At 47.4% G+C, this 24,864-nt stretch overlaps 1 protein-coding gene across 7 annotated transcripts in view; it reads right to left on the bottom strand.

Annotated features, from left to right (window-relative positions):
* Window positions 1–2,101: 2,101 nt before the first annotated feature.
* Window positions 2,102–24,864, bottom strand: part of Dlg3 (discs large MAGUK scaffold protein 3) — a 51,313-nt gene continuing 28,550 nt past the window's right edge. For 4 of the 7 annotated variants that reach the window (XM_021152820.2, XM_021152817.2, XM_021152818.2 and 1 more), the window contains 11 exons: window positions 23,927–24,041; window positions 13,834–14,010; window positions 13,245–13,320; window positions 12,347–12,446; window positions 8,990–9,031; window positions 7,757–7,807; window positions 7,094–7,195; window positions 6,160–6,332; window positions 5,614–5,723; window positions 5,217–5,308; window positions 2,102–4,298 (listed from right to left, as the gene is read on the bottom strand). In XM_021152820.2, coding sequence (XP_021008479.1) covers window positions 4,192–4,298; window positions 5,217–5,308; window positions 5,614–5,723; window positions 6,160–6,332; window positions 7,094–7,195; window positions 7,757–7,807; window positions 8,990–9,031; window positions 12,347–12,446; window positions 13,245–13,320; window positions 13,834–14,010; window positions 23,927–24,041 — 1,145 coding nt within the window. In that variant the 3' untranslated portion in view covers window positions 2,102–4,191. Of the gene's footprint in view, window positions 4,299–5,216; window positions 5,309–5,613; window positions 5,724–6,159; window positions 6,333–7,093; window positions 7,196–7,756; window positions 7,808–8,989; window positions 9,032–10,592; window positions 10,639–12,346; window positions 12,447–13,244; window positions 13,321–13,833; window positions 14,011–23,926; window positions 24,042–24,864 lie in introns of all 7 variants that reach the window. The other 3 variants (XM_029473223.1, XM_029473224.1, XM_029473221.1) reach the window with 2 other exon arrangements.

Below are 24,864 nucleotides of genomic sequence, written 5' to 3'. Positions count from 1 at the left end.
AGATCCGTGTATCAAGTCTTGGCATATTAAGGAGCCATATAGGTAACTAAGATGGGCGGGCAGGTGGCATTACAGGCAGAGGAAGACCATGAGCCCAGATCAGGTTTGGGGGTCAGGAGTGGTGGTACTGCTTTTAGAGAAAGCAAATGGCTACAGAGGGGCTGCTATGGAAGAAACCAACTGAGATTTGACAGATAGGCTACACACCAAAGAGCAATGGCCCCTCGGGGGTACGTCTGGGGGGGGGGGGTGGACAGTGAGGCAGGCAGTACACCTCTGGCCCCTCCCTGCTCCTCCCTGGCTGAGTGGTGATGAGCAAGCCAGTCGGAGGGGATGGCCACAGGGTATACGGAACAACCCACTGGAGGGAATCGCTGTGCCCAGTGGTCATGGCTGTGCATATACAAATACTTGGGGTGTCATTATGGAAGTTCTACCTTCTGACAGAGCACGGGTATCCACCTCTAGGAAGGAATCCAGAAGTGCAGGAGCTAGTTTTGCTTTCTCTTGGAAGCAATGGAAGCAGAGGCTTTTGAGGAAATTGGAATTTGAGCTTCCAAAGTTATTCGCAATGACAATATGATGTCCTAGAGGTGCCAAGGAAATTACTGAGTGGATTAAAAAAAGATTTGTGGAATTGAAGCTATGGAAGCCCAGCTGGAAAGCAAGCCAACAGACAAAACCTGAGGAGTGGCAAGACTAAGGGGAGACAGGCCATCCGTGGGGAGAGAGAGGCCTCTAGGCCTGGGCTTTGCTCAGCACAGGCTTCCCTGGGAGCCCCTGCTCATCCTTTTGCTCCCTTGGCTTAGACAGTGCTTAAAACCAGCCAGGCATTGTCCCATCACAAAAGACGGGCGGCCGTTAGTAACGCCTTGTGCTTGAACCCAAGGTTCCTTCGCAGGCTCAGTCCTCAACCGCACATTCATTCTTGTGTGTCCTTATTCTTCACTCCTGGCAGCTTCATCTCTGCACTTGCTTCCTGAGCTAAGGTCTGCAAAGCACTGAAAGGAGGATAAAGTTGATCTCATTTGTGTTTGAATAGTTTATGTAGTCATAGGCATCAAACTGGCTATTTTTGAGTTCTTGTTAGAGATGAAGACATTTAGTCAGGCTTGGCTTCAGTCAGCACCAGACTGGAGAGGACCCACCTGACTCTTCACAGAGACAAGGCCCTGCTTATAGTCTGGCCCCACACACCAGGGGGCCCGTCTCCCTTTGGGGTTTCCAAGTTACTCAGTTGTTTTCTTGTGCAGGGCTCAATTTCCTCCAGCTGTACTTCCTGTAGACAGGACATCAGCTGTGAAGAGTCTCAGCACAGCGCACTTACAAGCCAAGTGAATTTCCTCAGCCCTACAGAGCTCTTTAGGGGTTCCCTATTATTAGGCTACCTTATAACACACAAGAGAATATATCTAGCGAGGCAAAGCTCTGTGCATACCATGAAAGCCCACAAATGAGAGAGGGCGCCCATCCTTCCTGGGGTTCAGCCCACACAGCTCAGGGGTGGCTCAACCATTGAGGGCTCACTAGGGCACCTTTTCTGGCAGCACCAATTCAGGTTTCTTCCCACAAGCTGCCTGCATGCCATCAGCCATTGTCAGAAATACCTGCTTCAAGCCCTTCTCCCAGCTCTTGAGAGCCACCAGGACGGCTGGCACCCTCTCCAAGCTGGGCCCACCCCACCTCCATGGTAGGAAAGCTGTGGCTGGTAGGCACACAGGCGGGCGGGCAGGCAGCTGTCTCTCTTACCATTCCTCTCAGTGCTGCGATGGCAGGCTGGCCCCTCTTCTCTAGCATGCTTCTTGGTTACGGTAGCATTTTCCACCACCCAGAATTGTTAGAAAAGTGTCGGCATTTTGCCACCAAGGTCATGGCCCCTGCCCAGCAGAGAGTGCTAAGGGCAGCTTCTAGGCCAGGGTAGAAGCCTCCGTAGACACTTTTAGCAAAGGATCCAGCACCACCCACGACCACACCCTTCTCATGGACTGCCCGGTCAGCCACCACCCCTACCCCCGCACTAGGAACCATTGGTCTGAATTCTTCCTGCTGTTGGGCCCCAACCACCCTACTCGACGACTTCAAGAAGACCTCTGAGCCATTGTTCATTGCAACTATCATTTATTAAAAAATATATGTCTCCTTGGAAGGAACACTGGTAAACCAACTATTATCATGCTTACTTCGAATCTTTGCTTTTCTTCCCTGGGAGGGAGGATTGAGCACTGTCCACTGCGGTTAGTTACCATCAGAGAATCAACACTTCCGGCTCACCCCCCCCCTCGCGAGAGTCACAATCATCTGTCACTTTATCCCTCTTTGCCTTCAATCCAGTGTACTGCCCAAGAGAAAGCTGCTGCCTTTTCTTTCTTCTAACTCTGGGCCCCACGAGTCACAGTTAGCCTCATTATGCTGGTAGGATACCTGTGAACAGAGTTCCTGAATGTGGCTGGTAGTGCTTTAAAGTGTCAACCCTGCATCACCTGCGATGGTCCTAACCCAGTTGAGGGCCAAGCAATTCTATGTTCTCCCCTGCGTCATCCCTCCAGTGTGGAGGTGAGGGAGGCACGTTGGCTTCAAAGGAGCATAGTGGGGTGGGGTAGGGCCTGGACCACACCTGCTGCCTGCACTGGCTGCGGGAGGAAAACTACCTGGACCAGTCACTGCCATCAGACTCTGGGAAAAAAGCAACAAGATTTCACAGCTCACCAGTAAGCGAGTCTTAGCTCTACAGCTCAAATTTACAGCGTTAAATTCTACTTTCTTCTTGAAGAAACAGTAAGCTACCAGCTGTTGGTGAGGGGGCTGGGGTAGGGCAAATGGAGCAGTTGCAAAAGAAAAGAACCCAAATCCAACTCACTACACGGCTGGCCAAGCCTGGTGCTCTTCCACTGTCCCAGCACAGAGCCAGAAGGCAAGCACCTCCCTATGCCTGTCAGTGGCCCCGTGAAGGAACCCCTAGCTAAGTCCAGCATGGTAACTCCGAGCCCCAGCTTGTACTCTCTGCCCTCACCAGCCCCTGCTTTCCCTCTGTTGACTGGATGGCCAGGCCTAAGTTACCGCTGTATCCCAGGCCTGGCTCCTTCAGAACCTCACAAGCCTTTAGAACACTGGCAAATAGGATTCTACGCATTCACTTAAATAGTAAAAGTAAAATCTGGAATAATGAAAAGGCTGACACAGTAGCACAACATGGTTTTGGTTTAACAGCAGCTTAAAAATGAACAAAAAGGAAACCTCTCATGCAGACACATCAGGCGGCATAAAACAACAGGCAGTTTCATCCGGAGCATCATTAACCATTCATTCTCTCTTTCTGCACAGGAACAACTGACTGCCCTGCAGGGGCAGCAACTGCTTTAGTCATGTCTCCAATCTCCAGCTCCCAGCCAAAGCCCCTTCTCTTATGCTGTAGGTTGGCCCCACCTGGAGCAAGCCTTAGCTCTGAAGAGAATGACCAAATTCGAGTGCTTTGGTATAGCACTTACTACTGTTGTCAACCCCTTCCCAACCAGGTGGAACATTAAGATGTCATCTGATTGGAATATGAAAATTAAAGCATTTCTCTAATAACATAGTACCGTTGATGGACGTCTCCATAGATTTTCTAGTCCCAATGTATGTGAATATATATATATATTATAGAAGAGTGTATAATATATATATATAATAATTTCTATATATTTTATATAAATTACATATATATATCTATATATAAATAAGATCCTTTCTGTAGCCGTTACGTTGCACCGTTCAGAGCTGCAAGCCGCAGTACAGGGTAGGAATGCCCGGGAGCGCCTCCTCACGTGGGCTGTTTCGCTCACTTCACAAGCTGTGCAGTTGTCCAGAGTCTGTCTTTCCATCAGTCCTCCTCTCTTCTCTTCGCTTCTGCTGGGTGTTTATGAGAACAACAACTCTGATGGATTTGCACCTGTGCTAGCGCGTGGGAAAGGTCCATGCAGGAATGGGCACGGTCACGTGATGAGTGAGATGGCATCATCCCGAAAGAGAAACCAAAACAAAACAACATTTTTTAAAAAAGAACAGGACTAGAAAACTCAATTTTTGACATATCTAAAAAGGAGGACAAGAACAGTAGTCATTTGTTCTCCCCGTGGGGACAGGAATGAAGAGGAAGGAGGGAAGAGGGGCTTCATTTCTTCTGTTCACAAGAGAATGGTTGGAGGGGATTCTTCAGAGTTTTTCAGGGGATGGGACCCAAATGTAGTGCCCAGACTGGTCCTCAATGATTTGTTTGATTTTGTTATAAATCTCTTCCAGTGAGTCACCCTGTACAATGGCTGGAGTGAAGAGAGAACAAAATAAAATTACCACTGTGGTCCACAATAGTGACCCCAAGCCCCGGCCATCCTGCCTCTAGTATCAACCCTCCTGTGATGTCCCCAGGGTATGATGGATGCTCACAGAAGCATAGGGTTGGGCTTCTTGAGTTCTCTGCCTACGGTTCTGAGCAGAAGTCTATAGCTGGCTAAGTGCCCAGAGCCCAGGGCTGGACATCAACTGGCAGAGTCAGTGAGCCTAGCAATACACGGGCAGTGTGTTAATGGGAAAGATGCTTACTGAGTACCCAGTGCGTGCCAGACACGGAAGCTGCCATTGCTTTAGCCGTGGGTTGGCAGCCTATAATTCTAAAGCAGTTTCACTCAAAGATTTGGAAAATCCCAGTAACCCAGGGGAAGAGCAGAAAGTCACAATTTCTGGCAAGAGGCAGAGCTCCTAGAGGCCATCACATCTGCTGTGTCAGAGGTCAGCCCAGCAAACAAGGACATACAGATGGATGACAAAAGATTCCAAGACCCATGGTATGTGAATATGTTCTGAATTCTTTACTTGGCTAACCCAATGTTATGAGTTTGAATTTACTCACCAGCCTGCTCACGTCCATCTAGTGCTGTACTTTAAAGGGAACCCCCCCCCCTTTAGAACCGACCTTCATAAAGTACACACATGAAGACTGATGGACAACTTAAACACCACACTAAGAAACCACCAACGAACATTTACCAACAAAGGAACCAGCAAAGGCCATGCCTGGGAGTGGCTTGTGCTGGAACCTGGCTAACCTGTGACTGACGAGAAGGCTGGCTGCCTGGGGAAAGGTTTGGGCTCAGTGACTGCAAAGCTCCCTGGGCATTTTAGCCCTGTCTAAGACTCTCTGAGCTCGAGTCTGGCCTGCCCAGAGGACTCCGGATCCTTACCTGTAAAGTATTCTCCAAATTCTTGCTCCAGTTTCATGGCTTTATCAAAGATCTTATTTGCTTGTTCGTATGTCTGCCGTCGGTTCATTTCCCTGCCAAAGACACAGAAGCAATCCATTTCCAAGGGAGATCCTATGTCTTAATGAACACAACAAAATGTTCTAGGCTTCCTGAAACGCTGCTAAACAGCCACCTTAAAATAGACCATGGCTAACTCCCTCCTCAAAACCTCCATGCCTAGAAGCCCAACTAGGAAGGAGGAAGATGCCTAGACCCCCACACGGGAGGAACAGCAGGTACTCAAGAGTTGGTTTCAGCCTTTCTCTGGGTGTTAACCCTGCCCAGCAAATCAATTTTCTTTCCTCTCCGGGGCCAGCTGAGGCCCGTGGATACTTACATAAGTGCTTCAATGGACTTGGGCTTGATGAAAATGGCAATGGGGTAAAGTTGTGCTTGCTGCAGTCTCTTTATGGCGTTGCCGGAGACATCTAAGATGCAGTGCTTGCCCTGAAAAAGCAGACCTGCATCAGCTCATCGAGTCCCTGGCTGCAGGTCCCCAAGAAATCCAGCAGCCTGAGAAGACCCCAGGCCCGTACATCCTCGAGGCCCCCAAAAGTTCCTGGAAGTTTCTTGTTTCTGTGACGGTTCCTTATGACTGTTAAAAAGATCTGGTTGGGGCTCAGAGGTTAAAAGCACTGGCTCTGCTCTTCCAAAAGACTGGGGCTCAATACCCAGTACCCACATGGCAGTGAACAACTGTCTGTAACTCCAATTCCAGGGGATACAACGCTCAAACACCATCATACATACTGGAAAAATACCAAAGCACATGGAATAAAAAAAGTATTTTTTTTAAGTACTACCTTACATATTAGTGAAGCTCTTTGCTATGTCTGTGAGGGCCTTCCCTCAAGGGTAGCCAGGCCACCTCCTCTTTGCTTACCCTCTCTGCAACTGCCCGCACAGACTGGATGCTGGTCCCATAGAGATTATCATTGAACTGGCCCGCCTCAATGAACTTGTTGTCCTGAATATCCTTCTCCATTTGTTCCCGGGAAACCACAAAGTGGTAATCCTGTCCATCTACCTCGTTATCACGCCGAGGCCGGGTGGTATCTGAAGGAAGGACAAAGAAGGAAGGAAATGTTGTATGCTCCAAAGGCAATGATCTGGGCTATTAAAAGCCAACTTCATCCTTTCTCACAAGGCTAGAACACAAGGCTACTTCAATATTTTTCAGATGAATGAGTAAAACACTCGGAAAGATTTTGTCTGGCCTATTTATTCTTCCAAACTCCAGATATTATACACAGGGTCCTTGAGGGTAATATGGACCAAAAAGGTGGGGCTTCCTGAGCAATGGCCTGGTAAAGGATGCAATACTTGGCATATAAGAAGCCCAAGAAATAGCCGAGCGGTGGTGATGCATGCCTTTAATCCCAGCACTTGGGAGGCAGAGGCTGGTGGATTTCTGAGTTCAAGGCCAACCTGGTCTACAGAGTAAGTTCCAGGACACCCAGGGCTACAGAGAAACCCTGTCTCGAAAAACCAAAAACCAACCAACCAAACAAACACCCGAGAAATGCTTCCTCAAACCACTTTGTTTAATTCCTAGCACAAGGAAACAAAAACCAAAACAATGATGGGTTTGTAAAATCGATCCTGACCATCACCACCCAAACTTTAACTTCATAGCATGAGGCAAAGAGCCAAGTTGGATGCCAACCTTACCAATAATACCACTTACTCTGGGGGTATCCATTGCTACCTACTCTCTTCCAGGAGGTCCCACATGGCCCTGATCCTAGACACTTTCGAAAAAGTAGCACTTCCAAGAGTAGCAAACCTGACTCATCTGAGTCTGCCTGGGCTCTTACGTGGCACACAGGATCCAAATTTATGCGGGAACTCAGAGATGAGGTCATCATTGACTCGGTCCTTCATTGGGCCCAAGATGATCACAGGCCTGGCATAGTGAACTGGGGAAGGAGAGGACAAGACAGTGAATAGAGCTCCCACAAGACAACCTGCCCCACCTCCGCGGACAGAGGCTTGGTGGCCACCACTCAGACAAGGTGAAGCAACTATGGTTACTCTCTGGCTTTTAATTAAAGACTTCAAAGAGCCTTTAAATTTGACAATCTAACGTCTCGGGCAAGTCTGAAATCAGAAGCCTTTCCATTTCCAACAGATTCAGGAGCAAGTTTCACACAGACCCTAGCACTAAGCAAGGTGCTTGCAAAGCAGGTGCCCAGGGGAGAATACAGGTCCTTTGCCTGGGCAGCAACAACCACCTCTGCTGAAAAAGGCCTTCCCTGCTTTCCTCTGAAATCCACCCACCCTTTGGAAGGCATCCTAGCAGTGGGCAAAATTATCACAAGAGGTGTGTGCAGCATGACATCCACCCAGTGATGCTAGGGATGAGCCAGGGGCTGGATGTGCCGCCTCCTCCTCCTCCCCTGCTCCCCAAGCCATCCTCTTTACTAAGCCCCATGACCGGGAGACTAGCACAAAGGCAAGACTCTCAGAAGGGGGCTTACTTTCTTGTCGTGTCACTGGCTCATATGACAAAATAGCATCCTCTTGTCCTTCTGCAAAAAGGGAAACACGTCAGCACTTTATGATCTGATGACTGTGTACAGCATTCACCACACCCCACGCCCACCACAAAACAGGCTCACTTTCTGTTGGCAAGAAGGCTAAGGAGCCATTCACCAGCCTTGGGCTGGGCTGTTTTCATTCAGTGAAATATTGCCCAATTATGGGGCTAGGCCCATAAGTCAAGTCTCCACCAAACCACCCCAAGCTCTAGGGAGTTACTTCTTATAGGTAATAGTTATATTCAGTAGCCCCCTTGTTCTAAGAACAATCAGAGAAGCTCCAACTGGTTGAAACACACCTGCAGAGTCACTTTACCTGAGTCCAGACCCTTAGGCCCAACTTCCAAACCTACAGCCTAATGATGCCCCTTTAAAGGTCCATTTATTTACCTACATCACATCTCTAAGAAGCATCCAAGGAAACTGGTGCATGCTTGAGCTAAAGTCCCAGCATCCTTTAAGAGCAATACTGAGCCTCATCTCTGCTCAAGGTAAATCCCCATGTGACCTGGCAATGATGAGGCCTTCCTAAAAAAAGTCCCCAAGACACTTGGTGTTGGGTGCCTATGGTTCCCAAATGAGCTGACAGCAGTCCTAGGGAAGGCAGCAAGAGCTGCACAGAGCCACAGGATACTTGCTACAGGGATGCTCTTGAACATGAGACTCAAAGACCAGTGTTCCCAGAGCGTGTGAGATTTGAACTATGGCTTCAATGCTGTAGTCATAAGAGTTCCCAAGGCATTTGGGACAATTCCTTTCCTGACTATGTAACCCAGCCAGAAGGTAAGGTGGTCCTAGGAGTCCAGAAAGGCAGATGGAAGGCAGAAGCCATTTTATTTGTGGTCTCTGAGCAAATCTGTCCAGCTGGTAGTCTTAGCAGCCTAGAAGCCCATGGCAGGGACCTGATCAGTGGCAGTTTATCCTTCCCAGCACCCCAGGGATGGTTTCAAGCTAGGACCTAGCTAGAGCTATAGGGCTTATTCTCTCCCTCTAATCTCCAAATTCCAGCCCACAAGGTGAATGAGCTGGCCACAGCATCTCCAGGGGCTCAAAGTATACATGGCTAAAAGGAGCAGCAGCCTCTGTGCGGTGATGGCAGTGGTGGACACTGGAATGGTGATGGCAGGGAGACATGGGGAAACTACAGGACACGGGGGCATGACACACACTTACTGGAACTGCTTTCGCTGTCACTGGTGTTGGATGTCACTCCCTCTGCAAGCCAACAAAAAAGAGACTCCAATTCAGAACACACCACTGAGAGGTCACATGCAGCACAAACTCAAATGCGCCAGGAGTGAGACAGCAAGCGGCCAACCAAGTCAGGCCACAGGAGGCCACCAACTGGGAAGCACAGCTCCAATCCTGATGTTCTGGCCACCTCCTCCATGTCCCCAGAGCCCACTCAGTTTGCCAAGTCCCTCCATTGGCACTAGGAGCCTTATTTCCTTTCATAGCGTTTTCTTCATCTGAATCAAGCCAGCTGATTTGGATGGTTTCCAAATCCTGCCTCAGAACTCATATCCTAAGGCTAATGGGCAGGAAGGAAATGGATAAGGACAGTCAAAGAGAAAAGCTCAGGCATGCGCTGCTCACGCATGCCCTCCCAAGACAGAGCCACCAAAGGTACAGAATTGTGTGACACTCTCCAACGTAGAGGCCCATCACTGGATGGATGTAACAGTCACCAGAAACACTACTCTGAACTTTGATGCAACCCACAGCCCTCCTTCTACCAATGCTCAGGAGAACTTGGCTTCAGTAGTGAGGGGGATGCACCTTGATCCACCACAAGACACATGTCAAATCCACAGAAACAACAAGCTAGGAAGACTATCTGGAAGACAGGCTACCCCTCCCATCACAGAGAGTTGGGACCTGTCTAGCTCAGAGTGTGGGTGGAGAAAGCTCAAGCCAAGAGATGCATTCACAGGAGGCACAGACATGGCAGCCCTCTCAAAGGACAACAGGCAAATGGAAATGAGACACAGACACACCGAACTATGGAGAGATGCTGCTCGTTTGAGCCAGGACCATAATATGCTGTGCACACCTCCCCAAGGACTTGCTGGGTTGCCTATCACACGTGGCTAGTCCCTGAGTTCCTCTTAAGGACAGGTCCTATGTCTTCCACCTTTATCCTTGATTGAGGGGCAATTTATGTGGACAGAGCCCATCTGGAAGGCTGGACTCTGGATTGGCAGTGAGCAAAGATGGCTCCTAAGGAACCTTCACCTAGCTCCTCCAGCATGGAGATGTCAGTCAGAGCTTCTCTGGGATAAAAAAAAAAAAATCACTCAGTGGCATAGCTAGCCCCGGACAGCTGGTCTTGTGGAGACCACTCAGATGTGGAGTTGGTTCACCCCATCCCTGGTTAGCAGACCTGGTAAAGCTGTGGCTCCCAAGCTCAACTCATCGGCACAGGGAGACTTGGGAGAAGATTCAATAAGCAGGCTCCATGGTCTCCAGGCAGCTCTACATGAGCTGAGCACTCACCCTGACCATGCATTTCCACCCAACCCACTTCTAGGGGGCCGCTAAGCTCCTGCCCTGTCATCCAGAGGTGTAGAAAGAATGCAGATAGGAATGCTAGAGATTTGTTAGAACACCAGTGACCATTTGGAGCCACGGATTTCCTCCTGCCACAGGAAAGGGTCTCACAAACACTCCCCTCCCTCACCCTTCCCTTTAAACCATGTCCCCTACATCCCCACCCCCACCCCATGAGCTCCATTCATGCCACAAATACAGTTAATGGTGTGTAAGTTTGACTTACTCAGGTTCTTTGCTCCATAATAATCGTCACTTAACCCAGGGAAGTCCTGATTTCACAGACAACAGGGACAGAAAGGGTCAGGGAAGGGGAGGGAGGGGAGGAAAGGAGAAGAAAACCAGGGAAAAGAGAGAAAACAGAGAAAAACAACGAAGGGAAGGAAGAATACAGAGGCAGTTGAGCATTAGTGATAGGAGTATCCAATAAGACTTAGAACTACAGTGAGGTGAAGACATCTGCTGAAGAAACAATAGCCCAGCTCAGGTAAGATGTCTGGCGTTGTGCTAGTCAGCTTGTGGCCAGAAGGCCTTGGAGTAGACAGGCTTTCTGAGGTAGTCGACAGCCCACATACATGACAGGCAACACTTCAAGGCTTAAAAGTACCTTCTTTGACCAAAGGTGTAATTGTGGAGGTCCTGTCTCTGCTTTGCCCCTGCAACACATCTCCCATTGGTGCATGAAAAAGACATGTCTATATGCCAAGTATACAGACAGAATTATCATCACCCTAGGAGCTTTCTCCCATACTATACCTTAGTCTGTCCAAGCCCTTCATAGAAAACTTCTCTGTGGTATCGTGTACAGAGCTTCCCTAAGCTTTGTTTCTGGAGAGCAGGTACCAGAAAGTTGCAACCCTATTGGCCAATGGACACCCCTAACTGGCTAGGTCAGTAAATAGTGACATGTCCCAGGCTGGGCTCCTTGGGGGGCTTCAGGGCTAATCTAATAAACTGTGGCAACATTATCTCAGATCTTTGTCTTAGGCTCCCATTGCTCACAAGTCCAATCAACCTCTTCTCTCCCTTATCACTGAGCAAGCCTTGGACAGTAAGCCCCAGTCTTCATCTTTTTGAAGATACCTCATTCTGTCAGAGTTATCCCAGGTGGTCACAACTTACATATAGCATGATCATAAACCAGGTGAGCCTACTAGCAGCCATTTCTACCCAAACTAGTCATTCTCCTGTCAAACCCCATGGTCCTGGATGACAAAATTGCTCCATGAAAGATGGAGGAGTGATTGGTAAATGAGACATTTACAGTTTACAATTTCACAATGACATGAATGAGGACGTACTGTACAAACCTGACCTGGTGTTTAAGATTACTGTCAGAGTAACTTGTTTCTGAGGCGTGTGGTAGAGTAAGGGGAGTTAGGAGGATTCAATTGGTTCCTAATGCAGCCCAGTGTTGTAGCCTGTTCTACCAAGTCAGCTTTGTGTTTCTCAATAAATCTTTATTTGGATAATGCTGAGCAACACTGTGTCCACATCAACTCAGAGAAGCAGGAAGGTTTTCTTGTGATAACTGGCTCTGCAGGTGCCCTGACATAATAGGAAGCCTGCTTAGACACACATGAGCATTCCAGAAGCACCACAACCTTTGGGCTCTGAGGAGGCACAGGCTCTTCTCTTAACATTCATGAAAGAAATTACGGGAAAGAAAATACAAGAGGTGACAACCAAGAGAGCAACACATAGTCCCTTGAACTTGTTCTCTTGAAAAACCGTTTTCTAATGCTGACACTAGCTGAAAACCATTCCTGATCACGGGAGCACAGCTCTGTCTCCCACTTCTAACCTAGGTGCCTGGGATATCCTCAGAGCCTCTAAGTGAGGAGCTGGACAAATAAGCCCCAACATCTCCCTGTGCAAGTCAGGTTCTATCCTGACTACATAAAAGGGGAGAGGCGACTAAGGACAGGAAGGGAGGGCTGCGCATGGGCTGCTCGCTCTCTGGACTCTGCCACTACTTACGTTCCTGTATGCTGTTCTCCTGGGCCATGTTTTCTTTGCTCTTGTAAAATGGAAACTTTCGAGAGAGGCGAAAACTCTTTTTACGTTTCGTTTTGATCGACTGTGAAAGAACATGAAGATGGAAGGGAGGGAAGGACAAAAGGAGAAAAAAAACAACAACAATGGATTTTAAAGCATGCAAGAAAAACTAAAATGGAGACAATGATGAGCTAAATAAAAGACCAGCTTTCACAAATGGAGTCTATGAGATTAAATGAAAGTTGATGTTAAGAGGAAAATTATGTTTAACAGGAAAATGTAGAGATGTTAGATGCTCTACTGAGTCCAGCATCACTCGCTGACCTTCCTACAGAGTAAAGGTCATTGTTGCCTCCTAGACACAGCCCTAAGGTGCCACTGATACAGTCATCTACTCCATGCCTCTCTTCCCTCTACTGCTCCTCAAGTTCTTTGGCCTTGGCTGCAAAGCTCATAAATGGAACTGTGTGTTGGTCACATCCCCGTGTCCCATGCTGTCTGAAGGCAAGCGGCTGCTCTGGGGATGGCCTTCTTGGCAAGATGGTATGGGAAGAACAGGTTCTGATCAGGGTCCCCACAGCTCTGGCAGGCTCTGCTGCCAGAAGACAACCACGAATGGTTTCACCTTCCCCACCAAGTCAGCCAGCTCCACCCCTTCCGGAACCAGTCACCCAATAGCACCCAACTGTGGCCTTTCAGGGCTCCTGCAGCTTGCTAAAAGAGCAGGCAATTTCCTAGCAGGACAGAGCCAGCCCTTGAATAACAGACAGCCTTTCATGCTTCCCAGTTCTCCTGTATTTCAACCCAAACTCCAAGCCTCTCTCTCACCCTGCTTTACACTCTGGTTGACTGCCTTGGGAGGGTGGGGGTCCCCACTTACCCGATTAGACTCAATCATCCCTGTCCTGGCATGGAACTTCACAGTTTTCAATCGAGCTCGCTCTTTCTTTTCCACCCTGTTTGGAAGTCAAGAAGTCTAGTTACTGCCAGCACAAAGTCTCAACAATGGGCTGTGGTAGGCACAACAACCACACTGGCTCATTCAGTGAGTACCATGTCTCAAGTACTGACTCTATCCCAAAAGGCCTAACCAGGCATACACAGGGCTCTCAAGTAACTCACAGTATGACAGGCAAGCAAAGACAAAGACAAGGACTGCTGTGCTGGAGCACTACTGAGTCTTAGCACTCTGGACGCAGAGGCAGTAAGACTGCAGCAAGTTTAAGGGCCAGTCTAGGCTACAAAGATTTCCAGTCTAGCCTGTGCTACAGAGTGAGACATTGTCTCATAAAATAAATAAAGCAATCAGAGGGTGGGTGGGAAGCAAAAGAGGGGGGAGAGAGGGTGAGAAAGGGAGGGATAGGGAGGAAGAGGGAGAGGGAAACGAAGAGACACAGAGACATAGACAGAGGCAGAGAATGAGAACAAGAAGCCAGGAAAAGCCATGCTTCAAACCCCTGACAGCTCACCTCTTTTTACTAGGGATCACACCGATCTGTTCACTCTCTCCATGAGGAGTCACCAGCCTTGCTTGCCACCACTCATCATCAGAGGCGTTAATGACGTGCAGAATGTCACCATAAGAGAAACTGAGTCCCTGGCTTGGTAGGCAGCTGTCACGAGTCCGATCATAATCAAACAGGGCCCTGAAACAGACATAAAAAGTGAAGATAGGTCATCCTGCTCCTGAATTTTGGGCAGCCAGATAGGCTACTGAAAGTGAGCCAACCTAATAACACAGCACACAGGAAGAGACTGGGAGACGGCACCTCATTTCAGGCCCCAATGTGTGTGTGTGTATGTGTGTGTGTGCGCACGCGCGCGTGTAGACATGTGTGTTCTTCTACAAATCCCATCTCTTCCGAGCTTCTAGCCACACAATAGCAGCCCAAAGTAGGACCTGTTCTACTGCCTAGGCCCCACCCTAAAATGCAGTGGGATATGAGAGAGGAGGAGATTTGGAAGCAAATGTAAAAGAAAGGTCCAAATTTCAGGTCCTAGTGAAGCTAGGCTACCATGTACCATCAGGGAAAAAGCCTAAATAAATGAGATGGTTAATCTCATCCCTTTGTAACTAAGTGTGTGGAGTCAGCACAAATAGGAGACTTCGGTAACGTGTTATCTATGCATATGTATGTGTGTTAAAGGGTATGTCATATGGTATAGAAACAAAACCCTCTTGAGAATGGTGTCAAGACAACTTGACGATGAAAATATCCAAGCTCTAACAAAAAACCCCTTTAATTCACAAAGCATGCACTCCTAGCAATAAGGGCAGGGGCAGAGGCCAGCAGATAAGGCATTTGGTCTACAAAGTCTTTTCCAAACTATGTAACAGGAGCAATGCATTTGAAATGAATTGATTTCCATGCAACCAAACACAAAGCAGGCATCTGTCAGCTGTTCTACAAAGACCAACGAGCTTGAGCAAGGGAATTCTAACTGATGACTAATACACAATGGCATTAGGAGTTCCAAAACTGAAGTGGAAGAACAGAATTTGTATTAAGCACACATTAATTTGGAAGTTTAGGGCAGGAAAGAGAAAGATGCCAAAACGAATGAAGAATTGGGTGTAGTAGCACAGGCTAGTAGTTAAAGCACCAGAGAGGCTAAGGCAGAAGGATCATGAATGTGACATACCTGGTATGATGGTTCGAATGAGAATGCCTCCCCCCCAGTAGGCTCATACATTGCAATGCTTGGTCCACTTGAAAGAACCATTTGGGAAGGATTAGGAGGTGTGGCCTTGCGGGAGGAGGTATGTCACTGGGGGCGGGCTTTAAAGTTTGCCATTCTCAGCTCTCTGCCTGCTGCTTGATGATCAGCTATAAGCTTCTGGCTACTGCTCCAGCACCATGCCTCCCTCCTGCTGACATGCTCCCCCACCACGATCAAATGCTTTCTTTTATTAGTTGCCTCAGTCATGGTGTTTTGTCACAGTAATAAAAAAGTAACTAAGAGAACTAGTAAGCTCCTATCTCAAAAACTGAAAATAAAACTAAAGCCAAACAGAAGAACTGCAGTAGACTGTATATATGTGTGTATGTGTGTGTGTGTATATATATATATATATATGAATGAATGTCGAGTTGACTGGGTAGAAACATAAAGTGTGTTTTAGCACCCAAAGCATTGGGTTTCACCTTTGGTGACGACAACAGCAAGCAGGGGCTATAGGGAGAGTTACTACAAGTGAGTTTTCTCGGTGCCAAGAATCCAATCATTTGTCATTTTAAAACATTTGAAAGTTTGCCTAAAACCTATATGGCATCTACTTCTGAGATAAGTTCAGGCGCTGCACAACACTCCGTGCACACAGAGTCAAGCCAGCAAGCCAGCCACATTAGGACTGTACTGCTCACTTGGTTTTATAAGCACAGCATGTGTTCCCTTTACAATTTCTAAAACTGTAAGTCGATTAACGGAGAGATTGAGAAACAGCTCCACTAAGTACAGGCTTGAGCCTTTTACTTCAGGAGAGGCTTGAAGTTCCCTGGCAAACCAAGTCAAAAGGTTATATAACTCCCAACTCCCATTAAAAAGCAGCACCTGTTCCATTTGGCTTTTGTTTGACAGCTTTATGAATGACTGGACAAGGCTAGAGCAAAGAAAGGGATGGACAATGCTTGTAAGCTATGACTGTTAAGGACATACAAACATGATATCTCAGTGTTAAGTTCTGAATTAATGCATGCAGTAATGAACTAAAATGATGAATTGAGACTTCCCCTCTCTATCAATCAGGGCTGCCAATCGGAAGAGAAACCAGCAGAGCACCGGGGCCTCAAAGTTCACTCTGTCTACAAGAGGAAATTTCTTAGACATTCTTGAAGCTTCTTTCTAGCTCTAGCTGGGCTCTTTCCTTCAACAATTCCTTCCTTTGTCCTGATTTTGATCTGTTTTTAAAACCTAGGATATGGGTTTTTCTCCAAATCTACTCCCCTTTTCCTGCAGAAATTCCAACATGCTGAGAACTAGAAGATACCCTCCAAATGAAGGGCAGACCCAGAAGGCCATCATTCAACACCACCAGACCAGGCCCCTTAGATGTCAAAAGCGTTCATAATTCCAGTTCCAGGGGACTTGATCTTAACTTCTGACCTCCACAGATACCAGGCATATACACGTGCATATACATACCTGCAGGTAAAACACTCATATACATAAGTTTTAACAATCTAAACAGTGAACAACCTCTACCATGGTTGCTGGAAGAGAGGGGGTCATTTTCTTCACTGATCTGCTTCTCAAACCCCAGTAAAGAACTCCATCCATGCTCATGCAAACAGCCATAATTAACCTCAGTGGGTCACACACAAAAGGAACACGAAAGAGAAATGGGGGTGAAAAGGGCCAAAATTCATGCTCCCCTCCACACACACCCACGAAATTGTAAAAAAAAAAAAAAATTACAAGAAAAAATTGTGGCCTTCTATCAATGACAGTTGGCCAAGCAGCCTAGAGTCCTTTTATTCTAAGCACCTCCTTCCTCTCAGCCTCTCACAGTTCCTCCCTTTCCACCTTTAGCCTAAGGGAATTAAGGTAGATACTAGCTCTTTTAAAGCTACTCTGAATCAGTGTCCCAGAATTCAAGTTTACCATATGCAAGGCCCAAATGGCACAGAACCATTTCAATCTCTGATTCAAAGAGACAGCAGGAAGGGAAAAAGAAAATCAAACCTCTGTCCTCACACATGTTTAAAAAAGGACATAATAAAAAGATCTGCAGTGTGTGTGTGTGTGTGTGTGTGTGTGTACACATACACAAGCTTCCCCGAGGTCAGGTGTGTTGGAAGACTAAGAGTTCAAGAAACCCCCTTTCCTTCTGAATCATAATAGAATTTTTAACTTCTTCCTCAATTATTAGTATTGTTGTTGTTGTTGTTGTTGTTGGCCATGAATGTCACAGCACATCGTGGAAAACAAAGAACAACTTTTTGGACTTGGTTATCTGCCTTAGCCTTCAGGTGGGATCAGGCCAATCAAACTCGGGTTACCAGGATTTCAGATTCCATGGGAAGCACCTTTACTCACTGAGTCATCTTGTTGGCCCCATCAAAAGAATTTTATGAAGTTAGGGTTAAATTAAGAGCCAGTAAGGTCCCTGAGAACCTCCACTGCTGTTCCATCTGCACACGGTGGGATAGACCAGGAGTGTCCAGGTTCATGTCCCAGACTGACCTTCAGCCCTGAAGGTCACTGCCTGCCCCTCTAAGGAGACAATGCTTCTGAAGGTCTTAGGAGCTATATTGTTTAAGAGGTGACTTTTTAAATCTCTTCAAAGAGATAAACTTGTGAGGGTTGCATATAAAAGATCCAAAGAAGTCCTGAGCACCTAGCACAGCCACTGTGGCACCTTAAACTTAACAAGCAAGGAAATACAATGAAAATGCAACTCCCCAGAGGGAACTGGTTAGGCCGGTTTCCCAACACAGAGCAAACAAGAACACTTTAGGACTAATAGCCTAGAAGGCTAGAGGCTGCTTCTACAGAGCGCACTCAGGACGGTGCTGACCTCCTAACCTACAGGCCACCTGCCTTACCCCGTGTCTAAATCCTCCATGGTCCAGCCCAAGCTCTCCTGCTTTGTGATACTGCACACCCCAAATGTCCTTTGCAATCCATTCCAGACATTTGGTAGCAACCTTCCTTTATAATTTCTATCTACTGCAATTTAATTCTTGCATGATGATTTTTGAATTTTCACAGCAGAAGGAAGCCCTTCTCGGTGCTTGTGGAGAGTGGATGAGCCCAGGCTGTCCCACAGAACACTCTCATGTTATTCTTCCTCGGTGTTCTGCTGTGTTTCCCTTCCGTTGAAGCTGGGGTCTGGGGTATCACTAAAGTGTCAAAGGGAGCATATAATTTGAAGACAGAACAGCCTATCTATTGCCTGGTTGGCCTAATATGAGCACAGAAAACTATACAGTAGCAGTTATACATCAGCTCTTGACCTTAGTAGAAAATTAAAGTTTCCAGCAGTTTCCCAGAACAACCTAAAACTCTAAAGCCAAATCTTCAGGGGATGCTGAGTGTGGGTCATAAGGGTAGCAGCAAATGTGGCCCCCAGAGTCAGGGATCTTGATGCACCTTCAAAAAAGGAGCAGGTCAGCGACTTCAGCTCTTATCTATTTAAAGTGTCAGGCCTTAAAGGGCAACCATGGATTTTAAGACATTCAAGAACCAACAACCCATAATAAGAGACCATGCAGGGCTCACAGGTCCTGTAGATGCTGAGTGGAATGGAATGATTACTGGCACTAACTGCTTGGAAGCAGGCAGTTCCAGTAGCCACTGGTAGCACCGCTGATTTCCATGCATTTACTGGTGCTTTTAACACAAGCCTGGGTGGGCAGTTCAGTTCATCAGTAGAGTGCTCGCTAGTACATGTGACGCTCTAGAGTTGACCCCTAACCCTGCAAAAATAAATAATATTGTCACCACCTCCAATTCTGTCAGACAGAGAAGTCTGCCAATATTTTCTTTTTAGCATCTCGACATCCCCTACTGGAACTTAATGAATAAATCAGGCTGAGCTTCAAAGAACACCACCCTGGGCAAAGTGTCTTCTTGTTGACGGAAGAAGCATTCTCCAGTCTTTTTTGATGACCAAGCCAATATACTAACATTGTTTCACTGAACCAAAACTACAGATGCCTCAACAGGATTTCCATTTTAGAGTGGGAAGCAGACTGGGAGATAGCCAGCCAGGAGGCCAAAATTCCTGAACTGCCAGTATGTTGTCCTGAGGCTGCAAAGAATGCAGTCAGATGAGTCTGCAGAGACTTTCAAAAGCTACTTGCACAACTGAGCCTCTTGGGCAACCTTTAGAGTCCTGGGTCATTCATTCATTCATTCATTTATTGATTCATTCATTTATAAAATCAAAGTGGGGTCTGGAATTCGAACCTACTCAGCAGCATTGTCTTGCCTTCTAAACCAAACATCTAGCCAATGCACTGTGAGCCAGGGGCAAGAGAGGTGATTTCTGTGGTCCAGTTCAGCAAACACCACAGTAACAGAGCAAAAGCCCTAGGCTGAGCACACGTAAAGGCTCTGTTCATCATCACACTCACCTAATAAGAGATGGTTCTAGTGTAGTAAAGAGAAGAAGGAAAGGGCTTTCTCCTTAAGGTCATGGTGGGTTTACAGCCGATTGCCAGTATCCAAACACTGTTACCTTTCCTTCTCCCCCTGCAGCACCCTAGGGTTTCACCTGGTATAACCCAGTGCAGCTGTGAGAGGGGGTTACCTCCTTCAAAATAGCTTTGCAAACTCATGCAAACAAGAGGGAGATAGATTGAGGGGAGGGGAGAGGAGGAGAGGAGAGGAAAGGAGAGGAGAGGAGAGGAGAGAAGGAGGGGAGGAGAGGAGAGGAGAGAAGGAGGGGAGGAGAGGAGAGGAGAGGAGAGGAGAGGAGAGGAGAGGAGGAGACCTGAGACCCAAACTGAATGCAGCCACATCGCCCTCTGGGTAAAGGTCGGCTGCAGGAGGACAGGAACCAGACCACCACTTCCCTGAATCTATCCCAGCAAGGAGGCTCAAGTTATTAGTTCTGCACTACTGCCTTCCACAGAACAGGAAACAGAATGTTTAGTTGCTCCACTGATGTAAAAATAAGTGTCAGTCACAGTATAAAGTGGCCATTCTTGAGCATTCTGACTGTTAAAAACACATTTTGTACCAGACCCGTTGGCATAGGCCTGTAATCCCAGCCACTTGAGATGCTGGGGTGGGTGGAGCCCAAGACTGAAGTCAGCCTGGGTTACACAGTGAGATTCTGTCTCAAAAGAAAGAAAAAGGAAAGAGGGCTGAGAACAGAGCCTAATGGTGCATGTGTGAGGCCCTAGGCTCAATCAATCCTGAGTACTGGGGGAAATACCAACTGACCAAACAGTAGCAACAACCAAAAAAGAAAAAACAATCACTATCACAGTGACCTAAAGCTCTAGAAGAGGCAGCTAGGGATGTATTTTTTCCACCAGCACTCCCGCTAATCCCGTCAGTAAGGGAGTTGGGAAAACTGAATGAATTGCACTTTATTAAAGATCAGTTCATGTTCCAGTTTAAGAGTTTCCTGGTTGTCTCGGTCAAGCCTCAGTTTTCTCATATGCAAAATGGGATCATAACACACCCTTATTAAAAGGATTTAAGAACCCTTTCAAGAGAATACTAAAGGTCATGATGCAGGGGCGACCTTGGGTTCCCTCTAAGCTGAAGACGCCAGCACTCCACTAAAAGCTTCCGAACACAACAGGCCCAGAATCATGTTTTTGCTCTAACTCTGCAACGCCCAGGGCAAAAAATCACCCAGGCTCTTGTATAACCCCTTCAGTAACAAAAAAATCAAGTGTCTTCTCTCAAGAGCCAGTCCATTCCATTTCAGACTTTTTATTCTGAGCTCTTTCATCCTTCCATTGAACTGAAATAGGCCTTGGGTGACAGAACAAATCTAATCCTTTTCCACATGACAAGGTAAGGAAATGAATTTAAGGAAGGCTCGGAGGAGGGAAGGAGTCCAGCTCGAATATGCCCCTATCAGAGGCATGAGGTGGGCAGCTATATTTTTTGCACGTGTCCATCAGGTTGTTGTTACGCAGGTTTGGGGCTGTCGCTTACACAACAATATGATGTGAAGCTCTGAAAAGCAATGGGAGTGCCATCTCAGGCCCAGAGCTAAGGAGATATTTCAGGACAATTAGCAAGGCAGACAGAGCCTTGAAAGCATCAAGCAAATGCCTTGTAGGAACACAGGTGATGAGGAGGCCAGACTGGCCGGGAAGCACCAGTGAACCAGTCATTGACTATGGCGGCCATGCGGTTACCACTGATCCCTGCCAGAGGCTCCTCTGGAGCCTTCCTGGGCTGCTCAGGAATCATGTCACCAGGCTGAAAAGTTGGTGCTCCCAACATGTGAAGCCACTGAAGAAGTGACTGGAACAAGTGGCAGTGGGGAGTATGTGACTCTAAACTTTCCCAGCCTGGATGTTAGGAGGCTAGGTTTCTGCAAATGATATTCCTCTAGTCATATTTCTAGGGGTCAACATGGCCTACTGCCCAAGATGGTGTTTTCTGGTCACTGAAAGCAGTGAAGAATTCTGTTCTTGGGGGTGGGGACACAGCTTCACCAGAAAAGCACTTGCTATGTAAACATGAGAACCTGAGTTCAATCCCTAGCGCCTGCACAAAAGTGCTGGACGTGATGGTATGTATATGCCTGCTTGCAATCCCAGTACTGGGGAAACGGAGGCAGTGCAATAGCCTGGGCTCACAGGCAGTCCACCTAGCCTTCACCCCCTACCCCCCACAAGCACATGCATGCACATATACACACAAGTATGCAGGCATAGAGTTGTTGAGTGCAACATGCACCAAAAAAGAACCCCATTTTTATTTTCCTCTATCCATGCCTGCATTTGCCCAGTTTCACTACAGGACCTGTTGTTCTACAGTCAGAGTAGTCTCTTAGGGAACTAGTGTTTCCTGCCACAGAATTCAGAGAAAGACAGGAGGTAATAGTTTAGGGAACTGTTGGTATCAATGGATTTTTTTTTTCTGTTTAAGGATTTAAGAAGCAAGCTGAAACTAGTTGTGCAGGCCTGTAATCCCTGCTACTCAAAAAGCTGAAGGAAGAGGATTGTAAGTTCAAAGACTATAATCGGGCTACAGAGAGCAAACCAAGGGGTTAGTCCAGGAAAGTGGGGTGACTGCTCCCACTCCCAGCAGTCACCATAAAACAGGATTTCCCCTGATTGCCTGCTTGAGCGCAGTTCCTATTCTAAAGCACATCTACTTTCTTCAGAGGACAAAGTTATCTAGCCAAGGTTAGGAGCAGGTTATATAAAACTGAGTCACTAGAAAGAGAGGCATGGGCTTTCCTTCCCAGAGACCAGGTGAGTGGCTACCTTGCCTGGGCCACAGAATGGTGTTCCACATCAAGAGCCAGTGCCCGGTTCGTCTACCCAGGCAGGGACAGCAGTAGCAGAGGCTAGGCGGAGAGGAGAGCTCTAAAAATAAAGCTCTCTGAAGGAACTGTCTTGCCTAAAGAGAGCTTCCCACGCACACTGAAGAGCCGCATCTGCGGGGGCTGGAAGCATGGAACGGAACAATCCTGACCAAGTCACACAAATAGTACCCACTTTGGGGGTGACAGCACATGATGGACAGAGACCCCCCATCAGAGACCCACTGTCCATGTTGTAGATCCCGAGCAAGAGCTTTGGTGACCACCAGCAGGCCTTCTTCTCTAGGAAGGAGACTGGAAAGATGGCTGGGCCTTGCCAAGCCTCTCTCTGGTCCTGTGCCACCAGCAGGAGGGTGCAAGCAGCACCCATTCTCCACCCACTAAGAGCAGAGTGCAGGGTTCACTTTAGAAAAGAACTCTAAGGAGTCTAGTGGGCCTCAGATGCACAGAAGGCTCCCTAGGCTGACTCCCCATGCAGCCGGGTCACTGACAACCAACTGTGGAAAAAGAAAAGCCAGCACGTGAGAGCTGCAATTAGCTTTGACAGCAGTTAGCTACCGTCATTTCACACCCCAAGGACACAGTAATTGTCACGTTACCAGGCAACTGGCCTCTCCTTCCCGCCTCCAGCAAGTAGCAGAGGCCACCATAAACCGTTCAACCAGTTAAATAAGCCTGGGAGAACTGCTGGCTCTGGGGAGTAACCCCACCACCTTTCCATAAGACAGCTGGCCTTAGAGTACTAGCGACCAGCCTGTTGGTGTTCAAGAGCGTGGCAGGAAGAAGGAAGCTACCCCGAATTCTAAGAAAAGGCCAGTGTTCCCTTATCAGTCTGCTTGCTAACTGAAGGGCTTATACTTTGGCCCTAACAAGGGTCAAAAGCTCAGTCTTTGACAATGCCAGTGCATACCTTTCAGCAATAAGCTGTCCCTGCCTTTCCCTTCTTAAGGTGCAGACGCCATCTTGTCCTATGAATCACATGCCTCCAGTGGAGAAAGGGGGACAGGAATCTAGCAAAACATCTAGAATACAGCAAGCTGCCAGCTCTTTGGTTTCTTTTTGTTTTGTTTTGTTTTGTTTTTGGTTTTTTTGTTTGTTTGTTTGGTTGGTTTTTGGTTTTTCTTTTGGTTTTTCGAGACAAGGGTTTCTCTGTGTAGCCCTGGCTGTCCTGGAACTCACTCTGTAGACCAGGCCTGCCTCTGCCTCCCAAGTGCTGGGATTAAAGGTGTGTGCCACTTTGGATTCTTAAGGGGCCCTGTATGAGGACTCTGTGACTATCATGCATATGTGAAAGGAGACGCTAACTTTCCCCTCAAAGCATAGAGTGCAAGTAACAGAGTTTAAATGTTCAAGTGTTATTTGAATGCTGACTAGCAACAATCGCCTAATGAGTCCTCCATAGTGGGGCAGAGCAGACATTTCCCAACTGACTCATTTGTAAGTGAAAAGGAAGAAGGCAGTTCTCAGAAGGGAGGAGATACCGACCATAAAATACACACCGGTACAAGGTGTTGGCTTAGTGCAGGGCGTACACAGTCCCCACCCTACCAGTTAGACAAGAGCAGCTAGGCCGGGTGCTCAGAGGGACTGCTTACCTGACATACAAGGACCTCTTCTCACTGGTTCGGAGAGACCCAGACCCAGAACTCATGCTGCTGTTCATCATTTGTTCCCGCAAGTCATGGATCTTGGATTCAAAGCGACTGTACTCTGTCAGGGAGACAAGGAAAAGAATGAACCCAAGGAGCTCCGCGGCCAGGCCAGCACACCCTTGGCCAAAAAGTCAGGAGGACACTTGGCTTCAAAGCAACCAGGAGGTGGACTCTTTGCTTTGATAAGCAAAGTCCCTCCCCCAAGTTGAGAAAGACAGACCAACCCTCCCCACCAAGAAGGGAGAAAAAAGCACCTAGAAAAAAAAAAAGAGTTGCATTTGGGCATAGCAAATGGAAACAGCTTTTTATCTGCTTCAAAATCTCACTGATCCTTAAAAAATAACAACTGGAAAGAGGTTCCAGGGCAGCCTTTATAAATCTTTAGAGCAGGCACTAAGGCCCAAGGAGAGCAGATGGGCAAGGAGACTTTCCCAAAAAGCTGACTGCAGAGAACAGATGGCCCTGAGACACAGGGCAGGGGGGCTGGAAAGAAGCAGAGGCTAGTCAATCACTGTTAGGTAAGGAGGGCAGCTTTCCCAGGAGGACTCTCTCAGTGGAAACGGAGTGGATCCCAGCACAGAGTCGAAGAAGAAACAAGCTGCAACCATTTGCCCAGTATTAAAGCTAGAGCTCTCCTTACACAACAGGTTCAGCTCTATCACTGCTTTGTAAACTGGGGTATACTGGGAGGCACAGCACATAGAAATGTCAGAAAACAAGGCAGACTTCAGTGACAAGCTGACTTTAAAGGCAGTCAAAATTTATACTGAAGGTTGAAGGTTGAGCAACTGCTTAAAAACCCCTTCCAGGGTAAATTTTTCACAAAAGCATTTTTTTTTCTGCACCATAGAGGGGTTGGCAAGAAGCAACCCCACCTAGTC

The sequence above is a fragment of the Mus caroli genome, chromosome X (assembly GCF_900094665.2).
Source record: "Mus caroli chromosome X, CAROLI_EIJ_v1.1, whole genome shotgun sequence".
Taxonomy (NCBI): domain Eukaryota; kingdom Metazoa; phylum Chordata; class Mammalia; order Rodentia; family Muridae; genus Mus; species Mus caroli.
This window is presented reverse-complemented; position numbering and strand designations above follow the sequence as displayed.